General features: G+C 25.5%; 1 protein-coding gene across 1 annotated transcript; it reads left to right on the top strand.

Moving 5' to 3' along the window:
• The first annotated feature begins 5,939 nt into the window (after window positions 1–5,939).
• LOC112600553 (protein CREBRF homolog) lies at window positions 5,940–13,399 on the top strand. The gene is given in 9 exon segments (XM_025347811.1): window positions 5,940–6,297; window positions 8,858–9,383; window positions 9,445–9,546; window positions 9,615–9,822; window positions 9,885–10,061; window positions 11,878–11,951; window positions 12,040–12,165; window positions 13,003–13,053; window positions 13,056–13,399. Coding segments are annotated over 9 exon segments (1,593 nt in total). The 5' UTR covers window positions 5,940–6,003; the 3' UTR covers window positions 13,091–13,399.
• The last annotated feature ends 4,486 nt before the right edge of the window (window positions 13,400–17,885 follow it).

Raw genomic sequence — 17,885 nt, forward strand, 5'->3', positions numbered from 1 at the left:
TTGTTAGAGAAAGATGCATAATATGAACAACGCATAGGTATCAGCCATCTCTATCTAACCGTGTTGGCACTATTTAGTTTGAAATCCTTTGGCAAAGTTTGGGGGGACGCGAAGTTATATATTATTATTTATTAATATTTCTATGATAATTATACAATTTTGTGAGTTTTAAATTACCTATACTTAGCTAGGTTCTACTATTATAAAAGCTTTATTTATAAATTAATAAAATAAAAAATTTAATATTAAACCGTAAAATAAAATATTCTTCTCGTGCAATATCATTGTAAATCTACAGTACAAAAAAAGTAAAACACAATTCACAAATGGTTAAAATTATGGTACGGTTGGCAACGATAGTTATTATAGTAAAAATAAGAAAATAAATTGTGGTTTGCGCAAAAAACAAACTCAAGACATCCGGGACTCGTAAATGATCATAGAAATAAAACCCGTAAGCCCCCGCAAGTCCACGACCCACTTGTCAGGCAAAGTTGAAACTGTTGAAAGTAATAGAAATTACAATATTTTAAGGCATAAGGCATACTCTGTCCATGCGGTTTGTCCGTCGATCAGTTCGGAAATCAAAAACATTCCGCACCAATAGTTGGGGAGGGGAGGACCGAGACAAAGCTCGCCATTGGCTGGGCGTTCTATGTAAACAAGTGAGCCACCATCGATCGAGTTTTCGTCATGTGACCTTTGATTTCATTTGTCCGAAAAATACCAACAAGATGTTTGTTTATTATTATTTTTTCAAACCGTTTCCCCTCCACACTTTATATGTTATTAAAGCATTATAATTATACACTAAACTATGGTGCCCTAACATCATCAATATTATTATTTTTGCTTTCGTCTCACGGCCAATGTGGCGCTAGTTACAGTACACTGTAGATGCATGTAAACACTGAACACGGGCCAACGGGTTTCTCGTGAACGACACGGAGCATTTATTATCGTAACTCGTAATCTGCTCGCGCGCTGAAGATCGTTGTAGTAATAATAATAAAAATAATATTGTTGATGATCGCGTGTTATTTTTGTTTTGTTCTCCACCGTTAAGTTTTAATACAGTGATTGAGTAATAAACGATTACGTACAAATACTACAAATATTAATACAGTATTTAAGTGGTCGTCGCCGCGTGCGGTTAACATCGATTTGAGACTCTGTGCCCAACAAGTGGGCATCGCCGTGAACAACTATAATATTATTATTTGCGAGTCGTGTTTCGTGCTCGTCGTCAACAAGCGGTGTAGTGGAGTGTGCCGTTTTCGGTGTTTTTATTTCGTCTCGAACGCAGTACCCGTAAATGCGGCCCTTCGGGGAAACCGTACTATATCGAATTCGGCGATTGAGATTATAAATTGTGCGGCGGGGGGTCCACCTGCTCGCCAACGTTGCGCTGTCGAAAGTCATGGCCGTGCGCTTTTCTTTGTCGTTCGCCTGTCGTCGTCGTCGTCATCGCGTCGAATCGTCATTGTCGTCGCTAAAGGAGGACCTACTACCGCTTAGGCCTTAGAGCGCCGTGCGCCGTCGTCGCCGTTGCAGTCCCGCTGCTGATGGACGTGGTCGTCCGTTGCTCGTCGACAAAAGGTAAATATAAACAAAGAATATTATTATTGTACACTGTACTGTTGTATAGTATAATAAAATAATAATCATTATCCATCCTCGTGGCCTCTTATCATAATCGCGTGTCCTTGATAACCCCCAATAGCCCCTACTTGCGCACGCACACTCACGTGTCACGTCCAAGAGCCCGTGGCGTGGCCTAAATGTTTATGTAAAACATGTAAATACATATACGCGCGCGCGCGTGTTTATATATATATTATATATTATATACATATCTTGTTTATAATAATAATTGTATAAACTACTTTTTATCACCGTGTCCGTATTGGTATTTACGCGTGCGCGTGCGCGTTTTTGTCGAGTTGCTGTGCGTGCGCGCGCTCTTCGCGCGTTTGTGTGCGTTCCTTGTTTGATTTTAAACTCTAAGTCGGATAGCCTTTCGACTCTTTCGGCGCGGGCTCTGCTGTCGAAAATTTATTAATCGCGCGCGACCTGTGGGTTATTACGAGCGTCGGCCGGCGGAGTGGTAGTGGACGTCCACGAGGCCCTGTGTGTGTGCAAAACGGTCCGCTATGATTGGCGATAAATTTCTTCTGCTCGACTTGTTGCGCGGTGTTCGATATGCTAATTTTTTTTGCGAACGCAAGATCAACCGAACCCTACAAGGTAGGTGCAGACTTCGCGATATTATTCGGTACGTACACCATCCCATATTTATCCCAACGACACAAATAGTATAAACGTATTGTAGTAATTAATAACCCGAAGACGACGACGATAATAGTCATATACGCAGCGACATTTTTCGTCCGAACGTTACATAAAGTATACATTTATTGATCTTATAATCTTTTTTTTGTGTCTCACCGATTATTGTATAGGGTAGATTGTATTGTGCTATTTCACGTTTTGACACACTGTTGTGGACATCGGTGAATAAATTATAAACAGCTGTTCAATGGTTAACTACAATGTGTATTATGCACTATGTGTGAATATCCAACACTCAACAGACTAGTAGACACTAGACAATAGTTGTATACCCGAACTATAACCTTATTACTGATGCATGCTGAATGCTGATGTTTATTGAAATATTTAATGATTTTAATAATTAGGTACCCATTTAATCGTGGTTTTATGATTTATTTTTTCATCATTATCATTATATATAATATAAATAATATATATTATCTTTATACCTAATATGTGTCACTTAAATCAATATGAGCTGTTCCATTTTTCTTTAATCAAAATATTTATAAAAATTGAAATATGATGTTATGTTTATTACATAATATATGCCTAAATATTTCATTACTTTGTGTATTAAAAGAAAATAGGTAATTTTGATTCATTTCTTAATAATTAAGTAAGTAGAAATTTACTTGAAGGGGATTATGTTTCAACCAGTGTTTACTAAATTATAATTATTATAATTTTCATTATTTTTTAATCTTGATCATAAATGGGGATTTTAAAGTCCATAGATCAGGGTTGGTGGTAATAAAAGGAAGAAACTGATACTTTTATTTTCAAAAATTTTTTTTGGTCTTATATTGTCTAGACAATATATAATTATTCTCAAATGATCAGTGGTGTATTGATAAATATATTTTTGGATATACACTTTACTTAAATATGTATATTTACATAATTACTTGCAGTACCCTTTTTATTATTTTCTGGTCTGTAAGGTGAATATTAGGTTTTTCATAAAAATATTTTTGAAATAACAAAAAAGCAAATATCTGATTGCTGAAGTATAGGTGTTTTAGTGTACATCATGACATAAATAATTTGTGTATATTTTTAAATACCATTGAAACATGTTATTACTATCAAACTTTAATGTAATGCAATATTTTAGCTATTATAATTTTAAGGAGTCTGATGACAATTTTTAAATTCTTGATAAATCTATAAAATTTAGAAAATGTATTTTAGTTTCCACCATAATTTTAATATTTTTTTCCATTTATATACTGCCCCATTATTTCTTGTGGTGAGGCGAGGGGGATGAGAATATGGTGTATTATATTAAAAAAAAAATAATTTTACAGAACATTTTCACAGGTTTTATTTCATCTTCAGATTTTGATAACAATTTTTTATCTAAAAGAAGAAGACTTTTTTACAGTTGCATAGAATTATGATTTTTAAATTTATTTTAAGTAATAGTATTAAGTATTACGTTGATTGTTAAAGAAAAGCTTAGATCAATAAATAAATTACAATAGTATACCTAATAAAAAAAAAAAATATGCAGACAATTGGGTAAATAATCAAAATTTAAATCTCAAAACTTAAAATACTTTTTTTCTAATTATAATAACAACTATATAATATTCAATCTATAGGTTCATATAATAAATTTAAATGAAAGAGGAGAAAAAATTCTGAAAACAAAATTTTACATGAATAAAAAGCCACCTATTAGTCACACTTTGCTTATGATTTAACAGTTAAAAAGAAATATTAAGAAGACACTATATCTGTATACTAACACATAACATAGTAAATTGTACATTCTGAAAAATCCACTTAATTCCTTTGTGTTTAATATTGCAATTAATTAACTTATTATCAAATTTAAATGTAAAAATATTATCTAGTTCACCTTATAGGTTTATATCCTTATAGGTTTACATTCTTTATTTAATGCTCTATTATTTTTTAAGCATCTTTTAGATATATGTCTTTTACTGATACATTCTTTATTTTTATAAAATATGTTAATGTCTAGTTTGTTATGATTAAAGAACGGATTTTTAGGTTCTTAAAAGCTTAAAATATGATGCTAATATGTTCTAAAAAACCCTAAAATATTCTCTAAATATCCCTTAAACTTATAAATATGCAGATAATATGATTTGTTTTTTTCCCAAAATTATTCAATAAAAACAATAAATAACTTATGTACCATTCCTTTTTGGTAACATATAAAATATTTAATTATAAAAAATACAAAACAGTTCATAGTTATATGAATATTTTAAACTTTTGTTAATTTTCGGCATTTAAAAAAATAAAAATGAATATTACAAATTTAACTAAATCGTCAGACATTAAAGTTAAAATAATAAACAATATAAAATTAAAAATAAAATAGATTTATTATTAGAAATCATTCTTATCATGTTATTATAGGACCGTAAGTACAATCATGGATTAAGAGTAACAAAATGACCAACATTACCAATTTGATTACAAACAAGTAGATAATTGAATAATTTTTAATTTTTATCATTCTTGTATAAAATAATTTGTTTTCCTAGAAAAAATTATTGCAAGAAAATATCACACATCGATAAATTAATAATGTATAATATGATTTTTTATGAACAATAATAGAATATATTCTAAAATATGAAAAATAGGCTAAATATTCTCTTAAGTCCAAAATATGCTAAATAAATTTTTTCCTATGAACTCTGTGATGGATAAATCGTCCACATTTTTCACTCTCATAAAGCTGCATAAAACCAATAAAAATATGTAAAAACCTAAAAATCCGCTCTCTAGTTATGATATATATATATATGCATACAAACTTCTTTAGTTTTTTAAAACATTAACAAAACTCAGCTTTGAAATGTACTTAATATATCCATAGGCGCAACTAGACCAATACTTTTGAGGGTGCACAAATAGTGAAGAGCTCACAGAGCCATGGGGGCAAAGCCCCCACACCCCCACATTATTACTCCCATTACCGTTCACATTACACAAATAAAAAAAGTAACAGCTATAATATAAATATAGTATAATATCATTATAATTGTTATTCCACGAATTACGAATAACTTCGTTTATGAGACCCGTATAAAAACGTTATAAGTCAAAACTTATTGTTTATTAGTACATTATAAAATAAGACTATATACAGTGTCGGTATAAAATATATATGTATACACTATACATTATGTATAGCAGGGGACATAATAGCAAATAGGAAACTATTTTTCTCAATAATATACATTATGATACCTACAATAATTTTTAGAAAATGGATTTTATTTTTTGAGGGTACACATTCCAAACTTGGGGGTGCACAAGTCCCCTGTGCACCCCCCTAATTTCGCCAATGAATATATCTATTATATAAATAAGGACTAAGATTATAAATTTATAAAAAACGGTTTTAATCATGGTAATAGTGTTTTAGCACATTAAGACTGTTGTTTAAAATGTTTAAATAATACGTTTTTTGTTGTTATTTATTTTTTTTTCTTAATGCTAGTTGTACTTAATGTACTTTTTCTTTTTTTTTTTTCAGACGAATAAAAATTGAAAAAAAATAAAAATTTGATTACTTAATTTCTTTAACTCATAAATAAATAAAAAGTAATTTTTTTAATTCTTGGAAAGAAATTTAAAAAAAAATTGCTTATATATATATCACATTATAAAGAAGAAAAAATGAATAATAAAGATTACACAAACTTTTTTGGCACAATGGAAACTAAACGTGTATTAAAAGCTGATTATCCTACAGAAAGTTCATCATTAGGGGTACCTATACCTATAAGGAAGAATGGAGATCTTAATTCATTACAAGATTATGGATTTGAATTGTTTGATACAACAAATGACCTTATTCAAGATCCTATGGTAGTCAATAATGCAGATCAAAATTTTTTCTCTAATGATACTGGATGGATAGGAAGATCTGATGAAATGTCTTTTATAAAAATGGATGAAGACATTTTTCAGGTAAGACAATCATTATTTATTTTATTTGTACTTTTGTATTCTTAACTTTTTATTTTTTTTTTATCTTCACATTACTATCTTTTTCTGATTTAAAATTATTGGTTTAACTCTTTTTTTCTGGGTTGCTGCCAGTGGGTGACTTCCCTTTTCTGTCATTTAAATATTATATAGATTGTAACAATAAAACGTTACTTCAATAAATAAAAAAAATCCTTTTTACTTGTACATGGGTCAAATAATATCTTTTTGAACTAATTTTTTTCTTCTTTAAATTGTTATGAACAAGCCTTTCATATAAAATTCAAGAGGTCCATTGTATTGATTAATTTGAGTAGGTAGGTAGTAGTTGACATTTGTTATATTTTTTTATTTTTTATTTTAAGTAGATATTTAAAATTTGACAATTATTATAGCATTTTTATTTATACATGACATGTAAAATCTTTAAATAAGTATTATGCAATTCATACTTTTAAAGTAATTAAAATTGGGTTATGGAATAATTAAAAATATTTAATAACTACTATATACCTATACTATATTCAATATTTGTGAGTTTTTAAAGGACTATTTTCTCCTTTATGTTTTCAACTAATCATTCAGTTAACTATAATAATAAATAGTTATATAATAAAAAATTAACACAAATATACATATATTAATGATTTATTTTATGATAAAATAACCCAATTTAATATTTTATTGAATTTATATTATAATTATTTTTGAATAAAAATATATACTATTTTATTAATTATAATTACTGCTCGAATTTTAATGCTTAAAAAATCAATTATATAAACATTCCTAAAAATAAGTTGTTTGATAAAATTATAATTTTTTTTTTTTTAAATGAGTCTATTCATATCGAATTAATAAATTTTAAATCAGTTTGTAATCAACCAGTAGTTATATGAAGATCTAGATATTTGATGCTCACATTATTTTAATCAGATTTAAACAGTTTATAATGTTTTGTGTATTATAAATTAAAATACAATTGCTTCTGTTTCGTCATATTCTAAGAAAGAGGTCAAAAATATTAAAAAAATAAATATTATTTTGCAAGAAGTTTGTTTCTAAAACTTTATAGTATGATTAAGCATTGTAATAAGTAATAATAGTTATAAAAATGATCTAAATACATTGAAATTCGAGCTTTAATTATCACTAATTGTTTGAATAAATTCATGTTAATTATTTAGATAGCACATTAACCAACATTGTTATATTTTAATGATATTCTATATTTCTATGTCTGTTGATTACTTATTGCCTATCTTATTGTGTAATATTTATATTTTTTGAATGATTATAAATAAAAATGATTACTAAAATACAAATTATATACTGATTCATTCTATTATTCAGCTATATGTTTTACAGAGAAAAAAAAGTTACATAAAGAAGGATAAAATGAACTCATGTGTACTTAAGAATTTGGTTATACTACTCAAAGTTGATTTTTTTATAATTAACTTATTTATAATAGACCACATTTGTAATCAAAAATATGGTATGCAATTTAAATATACATACATTATTAATGAAGTCCAAGTATAACACAGTAGGACTTATCTGATGCCTTGCATTGAAGTTAAATTGTGTTATGTGCAAAATATCACATGGTTTACTGGGATTTTTAGTAAAATGTGTTATTACTTACATCAGCCTCTGCCCAACTATATTTATTAGGACACTAGGTAAATATTAAAATATTAGAAAAAAATATTTAATCAATTTTAAATTAAATCAGTAAAAATATTTAAAATATTTGTAAATATTTTCCATCCTTAATGATGATTGTTTAGTTTATTTATATTTTTTATTGACTAATTTAATTTAAGATTGATAACACTAACCAATAATATCTAAGAATCATACTCAATGATTCAAATTTTCATAATTTATTGTATTATTTTCTTTACATTTTTTTCTTTTGTATTTGAGATTTACTTATAAAGCAGCCATTATTGCACAAATTTATTAAATTTTGTGGCCTGTGTATGTTCAAATAAGTTTAAAGAAATTATTATTTTCTAATAGTGTTCAATTTTTATTTTTATAAAATATGTATCAATGTTTCACATAAATATTCAATTGTGATATTTGAACTGACTTAAATAAAATTTTAATAAAATTTGAAATATACTTTAATAGATCATCAGTTATATTGAAATTTTTGTGCCTTGTTGAGTGTTTTTTTTTTATCATTTGTGCAGTAATGGGAATCACATTTTGTATAGAACTAAGATATTATTTTTGGTCATAAATCTTTATAAATTATATACTTGAAAACTATCAAGATATTTATAGATTATTTTTAAACTTCATTTAATATATAACAGTTTTGTTTTTATTGTTATTAATACTCAATCAAAGACTTCTATAAGTATTATTCAACTATTAACGTTCATTAAGCTTTGGTTAGTTTTAAGTTTAAAATTGAATTTTTAGATGACCTGAGATTTTATTTCAAGATTGTTCATTTTCTCCATTATGTATGCATAATTTTAAATACATATGGTTTGTTGTATTGATCATTGTTTTATTTATACAGGTGGATCAATCTGATTTGCTTCATGGACCAACGTTAGCTGAATTAAATGCCAATGGCGGTGAATCTTTATTAGAAGACCTCAATTTTGATGACCTATTATTACCACCTGATTCAGTAAAATCTGAAATACCTGACACTACCCCATTAATGAGTCCATACTTGATAGATCATGTTGTTAATACTAGCCCTATTAACCGACCAAGTTCTTCAAAGTCTGGCTTTCAACTTTCACCAAATAGTTGCAGTTCACGTTCATCACTTTCTCCTGGTCCAACAAATTCAATAACACTACAAGAACTTTTAAAAAAAGAAACAAAGTCACAGAAGTGTTTATCTCCTCCTATGTTTGGAACTAGTGTTCCAGGATCAGGATTTATGTTGGCTAGCAGATCAAGAGGAAATCTTTCATCATCAGCGCCTACTCATCTTGGACTTGAACAAATTTGGCAGCGTAGAGAACCTCGACAGCATTTATTATCTACTGGATCATTAGTAGAAGCAGGATCCACTTCTTCGCTTTCAACTGGTTGGTTTAGAATACTTTTTAATCAAACAACTATAAACATATCTATTTTTATTTATTTAAGGAGGTGTATTAAGTCCAGAAGCTTATGATTTTTCTTTAGATGAAGCCATCGATGATTCTGATGACGATACAGAACAAGAAGAAGACTATTCATCTGATAATGGTTGGATTTTAATAAACATTTATACTTAAAAATACAACATTTTACCATTATTATTTTTAAATGTTTAGATTCAGGTGGGGATAGCGATTGTGGTGGGACATCTGCTAAATCCTCTTCACATAAAGATAGATTTTTTTGGCAGTACAATGTTCAGTCTAAGGGTCCTAAAGGTCAACGATTAGTTTTAAAATGTAAGCTAGAAGATCCACATTGCCTAAATGAGGTTACTGATCCAGTATTTAGTCCTAATTGCTCAATACAAGGAATTAAGCATAGGTAAATTTTAATTATTTGCCTATGAAATAAATACAATTATTAGAAATTATTAATTGTTTTAGTGGTAAAGCAAGAAAGGGAGATGGTAATGATTTAACACCAAATCCTAAAAAATTACAGTCAATTGGTAGAGAATTGGATAAACTGAATAGAAGTATAACTGAAATGACACCAGTCAGTGAGTTGCCATTTAATGTTAGACCAAATACACGTAAAGAAAAGAACAAATTAGCATCCAGGTATAATTTATTGTTAAAAATAAGTTTTTAAACATGGTTGGCTATTAAAAGCCCTGGCCAAAAAAACTATTTTTTTTATATTTTATTATTAAATAAATTGTTTCTTAATTTTTATTGGCAAATGCCAATTTGGGAATAATAGTGATTGATAAATGATAAGTATATTGTACTAAATTTAATTATTAATTATTACTAACCTATATTCTAAAAATTAACAAGTCTTGTCCAATTAACTTATTAAGACAAAGGATTGAATTTTTAAGAATGAGTTGTATCATAATATGTATCTATATTCTTATAGATTTATTTTATTTTTTCTTTAAAGTTTAAAAGTTATTATAAAACAAAGTTGCTGCTGGTAATATTCTATGATTTTGTGACAAACATTATTGAAATTTAAGTATAACAATTATTAATAAATCAATAATCTTTTTGTGGATTTTACTACAGATAAAAATATTTTTTTTAAATAAAATCCATTTAAACCCACCTTAAAATAATTCTATGAAACATTCTGATTGATTTTGGAATTTTTAGAGATTAATTAGCTTTTATTGCATGGTTATTACAGCTCAACAGTTAAATATTTACACAACTATGTTAAAGACAATATAATTATTAAATGAGAAAATCAGCTTCCATTATAATGGCAATTATTTTTTGATTGACAATTTCAGCACTAGTGTTAAGAATAGAAAAGAAGTTTAAGAGAAATATTGAAAAAAATTATGGGAATTGAGCGAAATTGGTCATTGAGAGTTAAAGGACGGGTAATCAAAAAATAAATGTTGAAGGCCATAAACCTTTGTAGTTTGAAGTAAAGTTAGTTGGTAGATTATCCAATGGTAGGAATAGAGATTAATTGTTTGTGTTCACAAGATAGGAGTATGATAGAAATTGGTCTAAGGTAATGTGCAAAGGAAGATAAAATTATAAGGAATGTTGATTTAGTTAGGCTATTGGTAAACTATCTGCTTAGTATACCAATGTAACTAAGGACCCACATAAGTTTAATTAAGTAATTGGATTTATTAAGATTATTTGTGTAAGATTTAATTTAAAAAACAAGAGGGCATAATTTAAAGCATTAGTGATTAAATTTTATACTTTGTTTCAAAAGAGAATATAAAATGTTATGCATTTTTTTCCCATTCTATTGGTTATTACCATTCTGTTATGTAAAAGATGTGTGCTACTGTACAGTGGACGGTAACCGGTTAATACCTGATGTACAGAGTATAGAGATTGTAAATACGTTATAGAGTTAGAGGCTATTAGGTATTCATTTGGAGCTAATTTTGAGATACACAAGAAAGTTAAATAATAATTAAATAGCTTATTATGTTATTCTAAAGAAAGCTTAGACATACTACATATAATAAACACAGTACGTTAAGATTATAACTGTATGTGATGGTCTTAAATTTTAATGTTTGCGTATTTTGAAAATCTTTCATATTTTATAGTAATAAAAAAATTATTTCTAAAGAAATATATCATCTTTTTTCTTAAAATCAATAATTATATTAATAATCTATGATGATACTGTTTTTGGATTATTTGTATTATATCACAAAATTTGAGAAGATTATGATAATTTTATATTATTCTAGTCTTAAAGTTACTCATATTTTTATTAATTTTTATAATGTAAGAATTTCCTCTAAACACTTGTTTATTTTATTCTTTAAATTGTTAAAATTTTATGAAAGTACTTTTTATGTTAAATTTTTTATCAGGAATTTTTTTTTTATTTAATTGCTTGATACTTATTAACTTCTATGATTAATATTTAATAATAATTTTATGTTTATAGAGCATGCCGGTTAAAGAAAAAAGCTCAACATGAAGCGAACAAAATAAAACTTTTTGGATTAGAAACCGAACATAGTAATTTTTTTTTTTACTAAAAATATAATAAGCATTAATGATAAATGTATTTTATGTTTATGTTTTTAATTTAATTAATTTTTCTTAGAGCGTTTGATTAATGCTATAGCTCAAGTAAAACAAATGTTAGTTGCTAGAACAACAAGTGACTCATTTCCAAAAGAAAGTCAAGAATTGACAATCGCCAGTGAAAAAATCGCCAAAACTGCTACCAGTAAATAATTTTTTATTTAACATTAGTTATATATTAGTATTTTGTCGGTTGCGAGGGAACACAATTCACATGTGCATGAAACTGAAAAAGATTTACCTCCCTTATCCAATTCTTCAATTATGCTGTAAATGGTGTAAGCTCTATAACTAGTCTCTTATTGATGAAGTGTTCCGATGACATATGATGAGTTCTGACAAGAAGTTTTTGAACTGGTTTTACGGCTCTCATAAAAGTTAAAGTTTACTATTTTACTTTGTAAAGTAACTTGGACCATTATATGATTTAAATTTAAATTTATTGATATTAGTTTTTTTAATTTGAATTTCTATTTTAAAATATTTAATTTTTACACCCCCTAATGTAGGAGTCATCAATCTTTTCGATTCAGTGAACTACATTTGACATTTCAAGTCTGGTGATAAACATCTAGGTTTAGGAGATTAATTGTTTTCTATTTGTCTTAACTGTCAACGGTCGTCGACAGTGAAGTTGTAATTGATTATAAAAGACAGGTATAATAAACTATTCCTACTATCACAATTGACCGATAATGGTCACTTTTCAATATATATATAATAATAATTAACAATTGTTTTCTGATTATTTATTGGCGATCAACCTTTATTCCTAGAAAAATTGACTGGGTTTTTTGAACTAAAATTATAAATATTATACATATTTTAAATAAAAAAACGAGTTAACAGAACAAAAAAAAAATTTTTACTGGGTGATTTACCACTTGCAAAATCCTTTGTAATTATGCCACTATCTGTACTTATTATTAAAATATTTCAAACTAGTATACTAATAATTTTTATATTATTTTTTCTTATTTAGAATTAAAAGTTGCCGGACAAACTACAGAATTTGTGAACAAAGTTCTGGAGAAAACCAAATTAGGTGCACGACGGGGTGGCTTAGATGAGCTATAGTTGCCAAAAATTAAGTATCATTAAACTAGTCTTTATGTAAGTTATTAACTTTAGATATTATTTAAGTTCGCCAATTAACTCTTATTATTATTAAGTTGACCACCAAAAGAGTCATTAATGTTATTATTGTATCTGTTGTTTTTATTTTTAATACTATGATTAATGATTATACATTTATTAGTCAATTATAAAATCCTACTACTTCCTGGAAAGTATGTTAATTTTTTCAATATAAATAGTATCATTACTGATACTTTAATTTTTAATGACTTGATTTATCCTTATAAAGTGTAACTGTTATGTGTTTTGTCGAAATAATTTTGATTTGTTATTATTATTTTTATTATATTTTTTGCCTATTTTGAGCATATATTTTTACTATCATGTAACTATGTTTGGTTATTATTACTTATTAATTATTATGTGTTTAATATTGTTAAGAAAAGGCATATTGTTTAACTGCATGATAATGTGTGTGTACATTTGATTGAGTAGAACCATTTCATTTTAGTACTATTAAATATTTAGTAAGTTAACTTACTATTTTTAATAACTATATACATTTTTACTAAAATAATCTTTAAAAAACAAAATTAAATTCTATAAACAATATATATAAAAAAAAAAACTCAATTTTATATACATTCATAATAACATTTTTAAATATTTTTATGAATTATTGTGTATTTTTAAATTTGAAAGCTCAATAATTTTAGTTCAATGTTCATCATTTTATTAATCAATGTTGCGATTTAAAATTAATGAGAAATAATTATAAAAGCATTTAAAATTACTGTTTATGTCGTTTATGATTTGTTCTTATTAAATTATTGCTTTTTTCGGGGGAAATATAAGAATATGCCATTAAAGTTTTGTCGTCTTACACACTTATTTGTGGTATTAAATATATTTATATATGTATGTAATAAATATATAAATATATTTTTGACTAATATTTAAATGTCCAATCTAAATTCAGTTGTTAAAAAAAAAAAAAAAAACTGACAGTTTTTAAAATATTAAATGGCTATATTTTAATAAAGTGATAAAATTCAATATTGAGTTTAAGCATGTATTAGAATTGTACCCTGTTATTTTTAGTTTTTAAATTGTTTAATATTATTTCCTTGTACTCCAAAAATAATAAATATAAAAAAGTTATTATAAAGCAGAATTAATTGACTATTGTGTGACAAATTTTATATTCTTTATATTGTGATTTAATCTGATATGAGTATATGATTAAAAAATCAAAACTCTATTTTTTTACTTTGAAAAGGAGCACTTATTAATATTAATGATAATATTCAGCTTTAAAGTTTTTAAATGTCAATTTTAAAGTTTAATATTTTTTTATTTAGTTGCTAAAATTAAACCAAAAAATGAATGTTTTAACTCATGTTATTTTTTATTGAGAAACAAATCTGAAAATAATTAATTTTTTATTCTCTGAAGTGATTCATTTTTAATTTAAATCAAAATATAACTTAGTTATTTAAATGTTTAGTTTGATATGGCATAATATAAATATATTTCTAATTAAAATAATATTTGGGATTTATTAAAATAATTTAATTATTAATAATATAACTCTTACTTAAAGTTGTATAATAATACTAATTCAATATTGATAAATATAAAATTGCAAACTTTTTAATGATTTAAATTAATAGCACTGATATATTTGTTTCTTTTGAAATCTGCTTTGTTATTTAAGGTATAAACATTTAACTTATGCTTTTTAGGTTTTAAGTTTAAATTCATAATTAACAAATATTTATCTGTGATCATTTTACATTTAAAGATCACTGCTTTAGTATTGTATTTTTTTAATGTATTGTTGCTCTTAAACCATAAAAATTATTTTAAAATGTTAATTTAGTTTTATATAATTTTTATTTTATAAATAAGTACATAATTTTAATTCAAAAGGGTTAAGTTACTAATAGATTCTGTTGGAAAAATCTAGTTACCTACTCAGAGAAATGTGATAATAACACGAGTTTGCTCATTTTATTAAATAACAAATATAAAGATACCTTTTTTTATGAGTATTAAATTAAATTCCATTAAATTGGGCTTCGTAATTATGTTTATATCACTTAGCATTGTATTTATTAACATATTATGCTTCTTCCAACATAATAAAAAATGTATTTTATGTTTTTATTTAAAAACAGACATCAAAGTTAGTTATTTTATTGTACCAGATTATAGGTCTACTTTAATTTTTAAGGTATATTAAAAATGTTTACCATATTTAATATATTAAAATATCTAAACTATTGTTCATTTCTATTTTATTTATTTCATTTGAAATATTTGGGAAATTATATAGTAAAATAGTTTTATAGTAAATATCATTAAAACTATATTTGTATTTTCAAGAGTTGTTAATAATTAGTATATGTCTTAAAATCTGGTACTTGAAGTAGATTAGATAGTTTTATGATAGTTTTGTAAAAGTAATTATTTCAGAAGTGTTTTGCAGGCTTTAAACCCTTGTAAAATTGAAGATGCTCATTAAAAATAAGAATATTAAACATTTTAAAAGTATAGATTTACATTAATATGAAATTTTGTGTCATGTTTGTGTTCAATATGTGATAAACCCAGCACCACATAAAACTTTTTTTATTTTTAAATTTAACTAAACAGTTTATATTCTTTAAATAAGAATTATACATTGTATTATAGTTCTGATTATTGTATACAGTCGATTGAGATAAAATTTTAAATATATTTACTAAAATTGTGGTTAATGTTGTATAAATGTTTATTACAAAAAAAAAAAAAAAAAAAATGAAATATTTCTTTATCAAAAGCATAACTATTAATATGTGATTATTATTTTGTAACAGTCTTATTTGTATTGTGTGTTAAGTTTATTTTATTGTCATGTATTTTATGCATTGTATTGTTTTTTTTGTTAAATGTTACAAGATTAAAACGCACTTAAATACTTGCCAATGTAATTTTTCTATTTTAAGTGAAAAATGCTGGAATATTTACTATTTTTTTGATTTAATAATAACAAAAAATATTTTTGTTGTTTTTGTTATTTTGGTTTTATTATTTACAAGTTTGATTATTAAATTATAAAACGATGCAAACATTTAAGAATAAGAATTATGTAATAAAATACTGATATTATTAATCTTACTATCAGTTATTGCTGTATGCTAATACCTAACTGTACAATCCAATATCCAAAGTCCATTGACATAGTGTGTGTTATTTAACAGTGTAGCTGTCTATGGTCAAAATCTTATGCAAAGCTAGTATGTTGTTTTTTTGATTATTTTATTAGGTATATTAAAACATTGAATGAATATGTTTAAACCCAAATAATCTGATGATAGAAATGGACAACTAAGTGACTACTCTTAATTAAATCAAATGATTGCTTAATGAATAGTTTAATTGTTTATTGTTTCAGACCATATTTTGATACATTTAATCTTAGGTAATTCTGTAAATATATACTTAATCATAATAATAATTTTAGTAGGTTCATAAAATATTAAATTGTATTCAGAATTCATATTATTATTTAGCAGTAGTTTTTACATTACCTTAGTGTCGTAATGAAAATTTCAATCTGGCCCATTTGGTATTTAACTATTATTATTGTTTTTTTTTCAATCATAATTTTAGTACATAATATACTTTTTTTTTTAAATAAAATTAAATGATTATCTATCTCTTATAAGCTAAGCTTGAAATGGAAATAAAGAAGAAAATAAAACCATGAAAAGAGTGATGGATAAAAACATAGTTAATTATTTTGATGTTAAGTAATAAATTACATACATTATTTAAGTCTACTAAAATTAGACATTTATAAATAATATTTTTGACATTACTTTTATTGAGTACAATGTATTTTTTTAACTAAAATGCAAAGAATTAAAATATTTAGGTTCTTAATGGTCCAAGAAAGATTGCCCAATTATTTAAAATTAAAATCATACTTTACGGGAATATCATTAACTCCATTATTTTGAAAGATAGCTTGCAATTACGTTTAAAAAACGTTTAATTAATTAAAACAATAATTTTATATTACCTACTTTAATATTTTCATTATATTCAAAATTGCACGTGTAACAAGTGAGAAATCTATTTTTATCTGATAATGCAATCCTCTTGTGGTGATACATTTGCGTGTAAAAATAAATTTTTTCGTGACACGTGATTACTGCGTAAATTGGCAGTTTCAAATATTATAAAAACAACGCAAACATTTTTTTTTTAGAACTTCTTTCTTATTTATAAGTATGCCGTGTGTATATTGTGGTAATGATATATTTAAAACAATCTTTATTCTTTCTTTGATAATGACTATTTTATAGTCGTGAACATACCTATTTTAGAAACGTTTTTGTTTAATGTGTTGTCTTTTCGTGTATGGCGTTTATTCTTAATTATTTAGTTAAATTATGTCTATTCGCTTAATTCCGACGGTTGTTGCTAAAATTATATTTTTTTGTAGTCTAAAATCGTTTATATCACCTTGAAGTAATTACTTCACGTTATGACGACATGTCGTGCAATTTGAACTTTAGTCAATGGACAATGACCGAAAACCATTAGGATGTTGATAATGCATAAATTACCATTTACCCGGCTTAAATAACTTGAGCTACTGTCCTATGTTTAATCACTGATGTAAAATAATATAATATTGTAATGTTTATTTATTTATTTAAAATAAACTAATGCAAAAGTATTATAATATATCAATACACATAGACATAATAAATGCTAAATAATACTTTATTGTAT

Source organism: Melanaphis sacchari, unplaced genomic scaffold, assembly GCF_002803265.2.
Source record: "Melanaphis sacchari strain LSU unplaced genomic scaffold, SCAv2.0 Contig65_pilon_pilon, whole genome shotgun sequence".
Lineage (NCBI taxonomy): Eukaryota > Metazoa > Arthropoda > Insecta > Hemiptera > Aphididae > Melanaphis > Melanaphis sacchari.